The 14,396-nt window shown below is 44.0% G+C and overlaps 1 protein-coding gene across 3 annotated transcripts in view; it reads right to left on the reverse strand.

Annotated features, from left to right (window-relative positions):
- Positions 1-5,644: 5,644 nt before the first annotated feature.
- The window catches only part of snx29 (sorting nexin 29), a 115,432-nt gene continuing 106,680 nt past the window's right edge, over positions 5,645-14,396 (reverse strand). For 2 of the 3 annotated variants that reach the window (XM_053862067.1, XM_053862076.1), the window contains 2 exons: positions 13,309-13,448; positions 5,645-7,076 (listed from right to left, as the gene is read on the reverse strand). In XM_053862067.1, the coding sequence (XP_053718042.1) occupies positions 6,950-7,076; positions 13,309-13,448 (267 nt within the window). In that variant the 3' untranslated portion in view covers positions 5,645-6,949. The remainder of the gene's footprint in view (positions 7,077-13,308; positions 13,449-14,396) is intronic. The other variant, XR_008414356.1, reaches the window with a different exon arrangement.

The raw sequence follows: 14,396 nt of genomic DNA on the forward strand, positions 1-14,396 counted from the left end.
GGTCAGCATCAGAAGCACCATCTATTATTAGGTCTTTGTCCTAAAAGGGTCCAGACCGATGAAAGGCAGGCAGAGGTCCCAAATTGTGAAGCAACCTTGAGGTGCTGCTGTGTGCCCGTCTGTTGGGCTCTAATTGTTCATTTCAAAGTGAAAGGAAGTTTGTTTAAAAACCTTCCAAATGTGTCAGCGTGTGTCGACACCACCCTCCAGGCAGCCGCGACTCGGTCCATCCCCTGCTGCGGGCAGACTCTGACTCTGAACCAGAGAAGTGAAATGTTTCCTGCGTTTCATGATCATGCAGCTTTGGAAGATCTAAATCTCTCTCTACTTCAGTGAGTCTTCAAGGTTAGTGACTTTGCAAGTGTGGACATGAGATTCATTTCATATTCCTGAAAACTTTCACCCCTGAAGGTCGGTGCTCTCAATCCTCAGAGAGCTTCTGAATCCACTAAAGCTCACAACAGAGGCAGCACGTCTCCTCCAGCGAGGTCATCCACGCGTACGAGAACCGAGCACAATGTCTTGTGGAAACATGTTTGCGAAAACCGATTGTACTGAAGGAAAGACCGGTGAGAAAACATAAGGCTCCCAGACAGTAGAAACACATCAAACCATGGGCACCTGAGCCGGAGTGGACTGGTCATGTCTCGGGAGCTGCAGTAATAGATGAAGTCAAAATGCCAACAACCCATATAATTTTTAACCAAACAAAATTTATTTTATATTTTATATTATTATATTTTTTTGTTTATTATTATCATTATTATTATAGTATTTTGTTCATTATTGCACGTTGTTCCAAAGCACTTTCCTAGTTGGTGGGATCCTCACTGACCTTGCCATAAAGCTGATTCTGATCCTAAAGATTGTGCATTATCACGTAAAATCCACAAACACAACAGCGTAACTCCAAGGTTTAGAGCTGACACAGGCTCGGCTCCGTCCACACAAAATCAAGTCTAATCCCAGCTTCTATTCTAAAGCCGGGTCCTCCAGCGCTGTGGTCCAGTGGGTCAGCATGTTGCTTATCCTCATAATGAGCAGCCGCGCTCACGCCAAGTCTGCAGCATGCACGATGGAGATAGGAGCGTTTCTGCCGCGACCTTGTTTGAACTGGACGTCTCCTTCATGGTCTGTGCAAAGCTGAGGCGCATTATTGCACAGATACATGTAAATAATGTGGAGCGGACATCCATTTCCTCCAGGGATGGAAAAGCTACGTGGAGATGACGACACATGGTGGATATATGATTTAATAACATAATTTGATTAAGTCAATGTTCGAGATAGGTTGTAGTTCATTTCAGGAGTGTGCATGTGTGTGTAGCTGGGGGGAAACACAGCTACTTGTGTGGACATTTTGCATTCTAGCCGCGTTTTTGCCAGTCTCCAAGCCCCAATTTGAAGATTAAAATGTCAAAATAACTGGGTCATTTTAAGTCCTGGTTAAGGTGAGCCATGTGTTTTGGATGGTTGGGTTTAGGGTGAGAGGCTGGGGAAAGGGTTATGGCAATGAGAGGTCCCCACAAAGACAGTGTGACAAAGCTGTGTGTGAGAGTTTAGGTAAAACAATATGTCAAGATGAAACGACACAAACAGGGCCAACTGTTTGCAGCAGAGTTTAAAAGATAAAATAAAAAATAGACAGCTATATTCATGTATAACTTGGCTACTGTTAAAATCAAGTAATCTGTAAAGTAATCATGCTATTAAGGAATGAATGACTACACACACACACATTTCTCTTTCTCTCTCATTGCCATAATGCTTTGCTCAGCCTCTCACCCTAAACCTAACCATCCAAAAAACAAATAGCTAACCTTAACCAGCACTAAACCTAATAGTTATTTTGAAGTCTTCATCCTCAAATTGAGGCTTAACCTTGTTGGGTCCAGCCAAATGTCATAAGGTTCTCACAAGGATAGTGTTTTATCAAGAATTGCTCCCCACAAAGTAGGATAAACAAAGTACACACACTCACGATATATATATCACTGGAGCACAATGAAAACACGTTCATCATTTACACCAAGTGGGCAACCATTGATGGCTCATGTGTTGAAGGAGCAACCCCTGATGGGAAATGGAAGAGATAGAATCACAGACATGTCACAAGATGGCGCTTGTTTGCAGTCCTCACTCAGGGACCCCTCATGCCTGGCCTTTGCCTCGGAACCATTCATGGAATCTTAACACTACCAACCCTCTTCATTATTGATATACCTCCATAAAACCCTCACTGTCAACACCACCCTTCACTTCGACATCCCAGAAGAGCTTCACAGTTTTGCTGAAAGGCTGCGAATATTCAGAGAAACAGATTTTGACTTGACGTTTTCCCCGATCTGTTTTGGGGCTTTGATGAATGTAGAACACATGACAGCCCCTCAGCCAAACGTTTAGTTACCAAATACACTCGATTGCAAGCTACGTTGTGTTATCAAGCAGAATCAGACAGGCTGTCAGGATGTGTCTCACGCCGTGTAGATCTCAGTTCTGCAGCGGGAACCAGGCGCAACACGGCTTCTGCAGCGGAATGTGTTTCTTCAATGTAACACGAAGCATCGACCAGGAGGCATGAGGTTGCTCGAGAGGCGCCGATGTAACCTGACACATGTTCACACACCAGTTCTATTGGAAAAAAAAGAATAACCGCGGACTGATCTTGGCCCTTGGACACCAGCAGCTGCGTCAACATCACTGGCAGGATCGCTGCAATTCCTGCGCTCACTTGACGGTTCACTTGGCATCATGATGACTCGTATGATGAGGGGAGACTGCTGCCGACTCAGCAACAATGGAAGTATACGTGACCAGATTTGATTGAAGGGATGACTCATTTGGAGACCAGTCGCTGAGAAATCATCAGCTTTAATTATATTATCACAGCAAAGTTAAATACATTTTTACATTTCTTGCATTTTGGCATAAAAATTTGGAGTCCAAATTGGCCACTTAACCCCAAAAATATCAGGTGGCAATCATTAAATCCCTCTAAAACTCAACGCTCAGACAGTAAAAAAGACATTTGTCAGGGGTCACCCCCACTATTGCTCTCTCTAAATATACATCCCAGCATGTTTAAAAATAAAGGCAGCAGACTCTCAAGACAACTGGCCATTAATATTGTGAGGTTTACAGTAGTGCGAGCCTTTCGATAGTTCGTTGCTACTGTTCAATAGATAAGGTTCGACCGGAATAAGGTGGTTTGCTCTCTCCAGGTCGGTGGAGAGTTCTTGCCTCAAGTGGTGGAGTTTAAGTATTTCGGGGTCTTGTTCTCGAGTGAGGGAAAAGGGGAGCGTGAGATTGATAGATGGGTTGGTGCAGCGGCAGCAGTGATGCGGTCGCTGTATCGGACCGTCGTGGTGAAGAGGGAGCTGAGTCACAAGACGAAGCTCTCGATTTACCGATCGATCTACGTTCCCACCCTCACCTATGGTCACGAGCTTTGGGTAGTGACCGAAAGGATGAGATCGCGGATACAAGCGGCTGAGATGAGTTTCCTCCGCAGGGTGGCTTGGCGCACCCTTAGAGATAGGGTGAGGAGTTCAGTCATCCGGGAGGAGCTCGGGGTGGAGCCGCTGCTCCTCCACATCGAGAGGAACCAGCTGAGGTGGCTCGGGCATCTGATCCGGATGCCCCCTGGACGCCTCCCTGGGGAGGTGTTTCGGGCATGTCCTACCGGGAGGAGACCCCGGGGAAGAACCAGGACTCGCAGGAGAGATTATGTCTCCGGTCTGGCCTGGGAACGCCTCGGGATCCCCCGGGAAGAGCTGGAGGAGGTTTGTGCGGACCGGGAAGTTTGGGCTTCCTTGCTCCGAATGCTGCCTCCGCGACCCGACCCCGGATAAGAGGCAGAAGAAGGTGACGGGGAAGGTGTTCAATAGATGGGAGATTGACCCGTGAGCCTCCACAGTAAAACAGTGCACAATAAGCTCCTGGACTGTTGAGTGACAAATGTAAGGAGAACAAATGAGCAACATTATACGTTACAGAATCTGTCACTGTGAGGCGGTTTAACAGATATTAAGGTCCCACTTGTAATAGAAGTTTCCACTCTAGCATGGAGAGTGACAAACACACGGCACACACATACAGTCGCGCCTGTTCCTTCAGCAGGTTTACTGGGACTTGATAAAGTCTCGAGGTGACGAGAAAACTGAGTCGTCGTGTGAGACTCACACCGCTGGCAAAATAAAAGGCCTGGGTCTGCTCTGAGTTAGAAAAACAATTTCATTGAAGCCTTGTTTGCTCATCTTTCTGATCTACAACTGGTAAATGGTTTCAGCACTGCAGCACTGACAACACTCAATAAATATCAACATCAACCAATACTTTATTAGAAAGAAGTGCTGGGTTTTCATTCCATGAATACAAAAAAATAATAAAAAATTCAGTCGAGTTTACTTTCCATATGGTTCCATAAAAAACAACCTGGCTGCCATCTTGAGCCCTCACTGGAGGAACCGAACACCAAGTTGCAGCAATCTCAGCAAATAATGAGGCATTTCTCTACGGTTTTTAAAGAAAAAGAGCACATTTACGTAAACAAAGGACAATTAGTTTTCAAACCATGTTGTTCAATGTTTGAACGGATCAGAACAGAACTGTAAATGTACATGTAATGAAAAACAAAATGGGTCAGTCGTGCATAACATAATTAAACAGAGGGACTTATTCTGTCTTTTACTGGAGAGTATTGACATCTCCTCACCGCTGTTTAGATTTGATAGCTTCTCTCTATTGTTTTATTAGTGTTGGGATCATTGCCTTTGTTTATGTTTGACAACCGTGAGGCAAACTTTCAGAGCAAAATAATCCTGCAAAGCAGCTAAATACTGAGGGTTTGACACTCGTCCCACATTCTGTGAACTTGTTCCACCTATTCCTTATGATGCTGCTCTCACCCCAGAGAGCCTGCCTCAGTGGGGATGCTGCTCTAGGAATTGCTGCTGTTAAAACATTCATCCCATGGGAATGAAGAAACATGTGCGTGTATGACTGTTTTATTTAAAGACGTTATACGGTGTATATATACACTGTTAAAAAAAAAAATCAAGGGAACAACATAATGTAACTTCAAGTCAAGAGGAAGCAACACTGACAAACTCTTGATCCAATGGAAGAGACAACAGGTGAAAATCACATGCATATAGCATGACAAGTGGTGGTGCAGGTGGTGACCATAGACTACTTCTTAGTTCCTATGCTTTCTGGCTGTTGTTTTGGTCACTTTTGAATGGTCACAATATGACGCAAGTGCTAAAGGTCATGCTTGCCGGCACACAACAATCCGCTCTCAGTTACCGTTTTCCTTTTCCCTGAGACTGTGCACCTGGCACTTCATGAAGACCAAGGAGTCTCTGATTGGTCAACTGACCCATCTCTCTTTGAATTACTGTAATATCTGGACCATAGAGTGCACCGGAATATTAGCCGCACCCACAAAATTTAAGTAGGAAAATAGATCTTATTCATACATAAGCGGTCTATAAGCAGCGGTCGCAGTGGTGCTGTCCGCACCGTAGAAAGGCCAGTAGTGCACCAGGATTAAAAATGAATCACTTCGAAACTACTTTTGAAAATGGACTCCAGCATGGAGACTGACTCATGAAACGATATTCTGAACTAGAATCATGAACTCCTCACATCCTTTATTCAAATTAAAGCACTCATAATGCAATGTTTCCGACCGCGTGACGGAAGTTCAAACACCACAGCCAGTCTCAGCTGCTGCTTCTCGTCTCCGGTCCTCCAGAAGAACGGCTCTGTTGGCGGAGCTGTGGACGAAAACAGCACATTTAAGGTCAATAAAACGCCTGTGATTTCATTGGTTTGACGTGACAAGACTCAATATTCTGGAAGCATGACATGCTTAAGCCTGTAAAAATCCATACATTATCCCCGTCCTTGTACAAGCCACAGAGTTCAGAGTGCAGGAAAAAAGTAAAGCCTGAGTACGTTCAGATACATGAAGTAATTCCTAGTCAGGTCACACAGTGTTATTCGTGAATCTTAAAAAATGTGATGTGGCAAGTCATCTCAGGGAGCAATATGTTCATTTTCCATTCACAGCTACCTCAGTGTTAGTCATCATTTGATTCTCCCTGTGACTTGTAACAAAAGATGACCCAATGCTTTGTTGTTTCACTGGCTGTCCTTAAAGTCTAGGTGCATGTGAAATAACTTGAATCACCACTTAACTGAAGAAAGACACAGACATGACAGGGATGACCCACGTTCACTTTATTTCTAAGGCTGAATGTAATTCAGTATCTTACAGTTCATCTTTAAGGACATGAGTATCTGAGCGGTGTGACTCCATCTGAAAACTAAAGTGTCCAACAGACTCTACAAAAGCCAAATCAGCTGTTGGGTAAATTGGAGTTTCTAGTGGCTTCCCCTTTCTTCTTCCTCGTGACTGCATGTAGCTGCATCTGCATTAGGGAGTCACTCCAATGCACTTTCTGTCAATATACTAAGGTAATGACATATTCATAGAGTCAGATGCTCATCCGAGAGCACTTCAATGGAACAATCTTTAATGTAATGGCACTGTAATAATGACGCACTGACTATTACTGCTCATCCATTTGGAAGTAGCTACAAACCACTGGAGGCACTGAACATGATGCATGATCACTAAAAACTGAGCAGAATAAGAAATAAAACATCATATTTGATGGTGGACAAAACTGTCCTGTGTTGTTCTGACTCTCATCGAGGTAAGAAGTGCTGTCAGTGAGTTGGTCCATGTTCCCACAGGAACATCTTTGAGATACAAGTCTGTAACATTCCTTCTCTTCCCCAAGTGGAAAAGCAGCAAGCCCCGGCTCAGCAAGCCGAAGATATTAAGGCCATTTCATCGCCCTCTGAAATGGGAGTTGCTATGTCAATACTGGATTCAAGTGTTTTCTCCGGTCACGTCCTCTTTCCCGAAATGTTCAGGCTAAAGGTCACCACTCTGAGGCTCAGGTCTGGCCTCCTGGTTGCGGCTGCGGCCCAGTCTTGGGAAGCGGGACGAGGTCTTAGACCGTGGCGTTTTGGCCGCGCTGTCGTTGGCCTGCGGTGTGTCTCTGGAGGAGAAAGAAGAAAGATAAAGTACTTTGATGAGAACATATGTTGAGGTTTATTGCTGAGAGGATGGGAACACAAAGATGCTGCAGCTGGAGATTAAACGCATTGTTTACTCCGGGCCAGAGGGACTTGCTTTTTATGACAGTATAGAGTTTTTTTTAATGATGGAATGTTTTCCCTTTTCTACATTAAACATTAATGATGTGTGATGAAGACAAGTGGGTAATGTTATCTACCATAACCTGGGCTTTGTGTATGACGTTTTCTAAGTAAAGAAGCCTTTTGTTCTCCAGTTCACAAGAAATCTAAACAAATTGAGACAAAAAGATGTTCGAAAATAGTTTGAGTGAAAATGTGCTTTAAGGAGGAGGCATTAGCCTGCGTGGATTACACTGATCTTGACTCATGAGTCTACTTTCATCCTGACTGGGAACCACTGCTTTGAGTCATGTGGTGGACAAACCATGATTTGTTTGCATAATATTGTGTTTTTCTATTTTTTTTTTTTTTAACGTGGTTACAATGGTCCCACCAAAGGACCCTGCGAGTGCAGAGAACTGCTTAGCAACAATGCTCCAATGACTCCTGTGAGACTGGGCTGTTGACTCGTGAAGATGTTCAGCAATATTAATGATCTTTCATCGTGGCTCAGCAGTCTTAGACAACAAGACAAGAAGGGAGTTTCACTCCAGGAATTGCTGAACCACACAAATGCAAAGAGTCCCAGTGACAGAAGGGCAGGAAGTAAGGCAGTTAGAATGAGTGACAGTCTTTTAAAGTATTGTTGGTGCCAAGTGGTTATGAGCCTGATGCTCCTGTAGGGATAAACCATCAATGAAATGCTGGATTTAAATAAATAAATGGCATTTAACTCGGGTAACAACAGGACATGTGACCTAGATTGTTTCAATGCTGAGCTAATGTGTATCGCTGACAGCACCAAGACACGAATATGATGGCGAAGCATGTCTCTCCAAAGTTACTGCACTCCAGAGACGGCTGTTGTGGACATGAACTGGGCATGGGCGGTAACATAGCTACAAACAAAAGGAGTCTATGCAAATATTAGCCACAGTCTACACATACTAAAAACCACATTCATCAAACCGTAATAAATGAGCTGGACACTTGGAAAAGGCGGCAGATCAGTACGTGGATTGATGGTGTTTCTATTGTCTCAAAAACAAGCCTCACTATCCTCTAATATTGTAGATTAAACTCGGCAATGTGGCACCCTGTGAAAGGGCCTTGTTGCCGTGACGACCAGCTGTAGCACAGATGAACCCTGAACTGAGAAGATCTGCACTTGTCTGAGGACAGTAATGAAAAAAAGCAACTGCATCATTGTAGATGTTCTGACTTGTGAGTCGCTTTCGTCATTCCTCACCTGCTGCGACTGTTCGAGTGGTGAGGCTGTAAAAGTAGTGATGCATTCAAGGGTATCTCAGACAAAGACACTTTACATGAATATTAGTAAATGGAAGCTCCTCACTGCTTGACACCTGCTGCTTGTGGAGTACTTTTAAAGTAGAATATAGTGTTATACATTATATATATATATATATATATACATATTTAAAAAACAATCATAACAATACATTCAAACAATAATATTAACAAAACATTTACTGAATATATGGAAATACATCCATCAAAAAAGCAAGTCTGAATGCTGCATGTGCCTGAGAGGAAAAGTATAGTCTAATAGCACTTATAGGAGAGATACCTGTACTTTGGCAGCAGGTTGAACGGTAATGAAGTGTAAATAAATACTTCAGAAGTGAACACATGAAGCAACTGTCCAACAGACGTGTCGAACTGCTAGCAAAGATTTAGCTGGAGTGGCGGTGATTCTGCGGTGCACCAGGCTCAGACTCAACCAACCGCCACACAATTTGACTGTCCAAACATCGGTGCAATGGGGAGCAACCTCAGCGAAAGATTAGAGGAACATTGAGGCAAGTTCGAGGAGGTGATGTCACACAGCTGGTCCCTTATACATATCCAGCTGGACAATAATGAGGTCCATCGATTTCCCTTTCTTGGCATGGACACGGACCAGTCCCAGCAGCATTTGGAGCAGGTACGAACTAATGTGAGAAAACAACACTCCCGGGCACCACTGGAATATGAATAATTGGAGTGCAGAGCAGAGTAATTACAGTGAACAGGAGGAATCATATTGATTTTGTGACAGGAAATGGTGGGATGCGGTAAACAGCAGAGGAAGGATAATGAACTATTCCTCCAACATTTCCTCTCCCACACACACCTTCTATAAAGCTAACAGGACAGAAATGAAAGTTTACCTCCGAACACTGAAAGTCAAACTGCTGCTGACAGCGAAACAGAGGTCCACAACACTTTTCTGCGCTCTCTGGCAGCAGGTCAATAAGACTGAACCCAGATCAGCATGGACACTTTGTGCTCTGAGTGAGAGAGATGTGATGAGGTTGCGCTGCATATGAAATCAGCGCAAACCCAGAGAGGGAGAGTTGAAAAGAAAAAAACTACAGCTGGAACTGAGGCTGGTCTTAGGGCCACAGTCGTCTCCGTCGCGTCTTGGACTTGGGATTTCTTGTCAAGGGAAGTCGAGAGCGCAGCTACTCAGCGTTTTTTAAATAAACGTGAAATGTGTGAAATTCTCAGGTTAGATTCAAGCCAAACAAGTCAATTGATTTGAAGAAATGCAACTGACCCGCGCTCCTATTTAACGTCATACAGAGTAGCAACTACGTTGTCAATGTCAACAATTCCATTTGCCTATGCTAATCGCAAAGCACTCAGTAGAGTGTAACATTTGCAAAGCAGCCGTCACAGAAGCGGCTCAGATGCTGAACTATCACTGTCACAACTGTTAAGGTAGAATATCAACATTAAGCTAACTAAGCTAAATGTGTGTGCGGGGAAATAACTGTCAGGTCACGATATCACCATTACTGCTATGGCAGTCACAAGTCCTACAGTAAACTGCTAATGTAAACTGCTCACTCCACGCTAGTGTAGTCGCACTCGAGACGCAGTCTTGAAACCAGGCTCAAGACAGGATTTTGTCGCCTTGGACTTGACGGCATTGGGTCACGGCCTTGGCTTAGGTGGTTTCTACTACACGAGACAAAAATGAGCATCAGGTGACAAAGGGGTTCAGCTCACTTCCTGACTGTACACCAACAACAGACCTGTCTGGAGAAATGAGGCCCTCTCAGCTGGGGGGACAGGAGAGGTAGGATTGGCTGACTCGGCATTCCCAGCACCACAGTTAAAGGCATGTTCTCAAGCTCTTATTAAACAAGTGCATGTTTCACTTCTTTCTTTATCTTAACATATTGTCTATCTTTGTCATCGTGACAACCTCCAGTGGAATGGAGCTCAAGCACAACACAGATTGTGTTGTGTGTCCCTGCTGCTTGCAAAAATATTAAATAGTGATCGGACTTTTTGTCTCCAGACACACAAACATTGACCCAGAGGAAAGTGACAGGAGCGTGGCGCTACTAAAGTTACGAGTGGGCGGAGGGTCGTGAATCTCCAGGATGTTTCGAAACACGGGCATCTGTGGGACGGCTAGGAAATCCATAGCTCTACTTGAGATAATGGAGCTGAGCGCATTTAATCCCAGCAGTTGTGCTCTGTGTTGGACAAACAAGCACATGCACAAACACCTGAAGACTATTCAGATCGGGGCTGAAGTCTTCCCACAGAGGACCCTTGTTAGACACAGAATTGGCCATAGCTGGGATCCAACTGGTGACCTTCTCACTGCAGGGGGAATTACTGTTTGGTATTGATTTGAATCAAGGAAATGAAACAATGATTTGATTTGGGAAGAGGTGGCCCAGCGCTCAGTCAATGACTCGGCCTCTCAGCTGCAGAGGACACAGCAGGAGGGTTAAAGAGTTACATCTCCCTCTTCTGCCCCTGTCTCTACTCTGAACCTGCCACCACATCCCAACTCTCTCCCTGAAGCAGCTGTCAACTCTTGTACACGCTCGGTTATTGTGCCACACGTGTGCCAGCATCAGCAGCTGGTGGCATCACGGAGGTCCAAAGGATAATGGGGCTCAGCACAGATGGCGAATGAGCGAATAATGGCCGTGAAAAAAATGGAGACATTTCAAGTGGCGGATTAGAGGAAGTCCACTTAATCAACCTCTCAAGGAGATGACAAGCTTGACAGCAGCCAGGTACAATCTTGGAAGAGAGAATTTGGAGCAGCATCATTAAATTGCCCATAAAGAAACTGGAAATAGCATCCACTAGTCTCCTCTTTACGACTTTTACAGCATTGCTAAAGTTAAGTTGGGCTAACCTTCTTCCAACGACTACTGACACTATTTAATTGGTGAATGTTAAATGAACAAAACACGGGCAAAAGTGAAGACATTTCAGCTCAGTCAGGGTAAATAAAAGATCTGTCATTCAGAGATCCACTACAAAGCATCAAGCTAGTCACCAAAGGCAAAACAGACAGTGCAAATAGTTATTTTAAATCAACAAATAACCAAAACATATTCTTGCATCACACTAAACAGTTCTCGACTAAAGTACACGGTCGGCTTCAGAAAGCAAATGAAATCCAAAAGTGAGGATTTTCGTGGGAGCCAGACTGTCCATGAAACAGTGGGATATTCTCGATGAGGCTGTACAAACACAGAGGAACCAAAGATTCAAAAGCTATCGCGCATGAATGCCATGATGATATGATGTAGCTAGCAAAGGCAGCAAGTCATGTGGAAAGCCAGTGAAGTGCCATGTCGACGCCCCTCGGCTAGTATGGCAATATTTCATGCCTTTCAAGGATGGTTTCTATTTCAGCCAGGAGAGATATGAGGAAGAGATTGGATTATTAAGCTTCCCGCTTTAGAGGAAATAATGAGCCATCTGTGAGAGTGGGGGGTGCTGGTGGTTTATAGAGGCTATAGAGTTGACTCCTATTTCATTGTGGACAATTGCCTCTAATTTTACTTATAAGTGGATTCGTGCACAATATGGAATGCCAGTTATAACAGTCTTAGTGTGTGGTAACGTTAAAAAGCACACAATTCTAGCAGATTAATTATATTTGCTGCTCTGGAAGGAGGTCAGGCGCATGCTTCTTGTATGTGTGTGTGTGTAGATATATATTTATATCTACACACACAGTATATACATATATAATTAAATAAGGGACTAAAAGCAAAAAAATGGCATTAGACATGAGATGTATGAAATTGTGAACTGACTTGTGTTTACATGCGCTGACTTTATATTCATATATTTATATTGGTCTCACCTGGTCTATCGAGGTTCTCAGGAAAATTTGAGCTCCCCAACTATTCAACAGTTAAGTGAACTCCATGCGTGACAAACATTGAAGCACTGAGAGTTGCAATTCATTACCATCATAGCCACAATTTCCGTCATTTCGTAAAGGCCAGCAGGATTTGCCGGTAGATCTTTATTCATACGAAAAAGCAAATTACTAATCGACAACTATGTCAGTATGAAAGCAGACTTCTGCTTCACCTGGTTTAAGTTTGGCTGTGGAAGCTTAGAGTCAACCTGAAGGCATGAGAGTGTCCCAAAAGAACAATCCTGGCATTGGTGTAAGACCACTCACAGCTTTGAAGATCAAGCGCAAGATCTATTCTTTGAATCACAGGAAGCCAGTGTAGTGATTTAAGCACTGGATCAAGGGGATGGATGAATGTGTGAGCAAGCTCCTCTGTGACTTATCTAGACTCTGGATTTAAGAAATAGATTGTGGTCACACGTTGATTCAGATGCGACCACACAATTGGCACCCAGGCGCCAAAGCTCAGTACCCTTAAAAAGCCTTATTAATGGTGAGCATGTTTCCTCCTTGGTGCCAGTAAGTGATGACTAAACATCCAGGGTGTCCAAACCAGACCTGAAAACCCAACTAGCACACAGCCCTGTGACTCACCTTCTCAGTGACTCGGCCCGAGTGACTGCCCTCCAGCTCTTTTTTTTTCGCAGTAAGAGGAACAGGACGTGAGTGAAGCATTTCTAGAGCCTGGTTTTGTCCTGTGCGCCTTCATTCTTACTGGTCAGACTGTGTGAGAGCATGTCTGTTCTGAATGAGTGCTGAATGAATGTCACTCTGCTATGAACAGAATTTCCGGTTATCATGAGCGCAATTGGATGGACTTTTTTCACTTTTCCCCATCTGCAGTTGTCCTCCCGTTGGATCATGCAGGCATAAATGGGTGGTGAGCGGTGTGGACTTACAGACAGAAGGGCAGCAGAGACAGCAGGGTCTCTTTGGTGGGGCGGGCGGCGAACTCCGGCAGCGTCTGGATCAGTTTGTTCATCACCATGCGAAGGTAGTTCTGCAGCTGCTTCCTCCTCTCCTCCACAAACTTGGCATCCTGGTGACCAGAGGTGGACAATTGAGATTTCTCAAGAGTTGCTTGAGAACAGACACTTGTACTTAGTGAGGAAGCAAAACACTGATAAGACTTGTGTAAAAAAACAATAGTTTTATGTGAGTGGGGGAGATATTTCGGATTGAAGACTACTGATCCCAATGTGTAACAGCAGCTACACAGTGAACAACCACTACCAACCAGCAGCATCATGTGACCAGGAGGAGACCCTTGGGCACAATGGCAAAATAGCTTTAATGTGCTCTAACTGAGGTTCCTAAAGACAATTTGACATAAGGGTCAGGGGTGTGTGTGGCCTCCCAAAGGACAAGGTCAGGGCAAACAGGGATCTCCTACCAGCTGTCCCATTAGTCATGTCTCAAACAGTTTATGGTGAGACTTAACAGTGTTGGACAGAACACTACATGTCCCAGAAGAACTGGGTTCATGCGAGTCCACACATAAATGGCTTCATCGTTCAGAACTGCTGACAAGCTACAGCATGGTCATACATCAGGCCCAACTGCAGCAGCATATGTGACGGCTGTGGCAGTTGTCCTTCCTTGTACAGGGGAGCTCATGGTGATCCTACAGTTGGAGAGTTGCCCTCCTACCCAAGTTCATGTAAACATGACTCCGTGACTACAAGGGAATCTCTATGCCAGACGTAGGGGCTGCATGTGGCCCTCATGAGTTCAGAGCAAGAACAACAAAACAATAAATGATTTAAATATAACTCATAACTCACACTTCTGTGCGATACTTACCACTTACAAGGATCCACCAATATTTATGACTTATATTGATAATCTTTCAATAAAATGAAACAATTTATCGTCAAATATTATTTGTATATAATGACATGGCATAATTACAGCTTCCCTATTTTTCTGTGGTTTTATAATACTTTACTACCAAAGTTTTAAATTTAAGATTCTTCTTCTGTCCTTC

This window comes from Synchiropus splendidus, chromosome 1 (genome assembly GCF_027744825.2).
Source record: "Synchiropus splendidus isolate RoL2022-P1 chromosome 1, RoL_Sspl_1.0, whole genome shotgun sequence".
Classification (NCBI taxonomy): Eukaryota; Metazoa; Chordata; class Actinopteri; order Syngnathiformes; family Callionymidae; genus Synchiropus; species Synchiropus splendidus.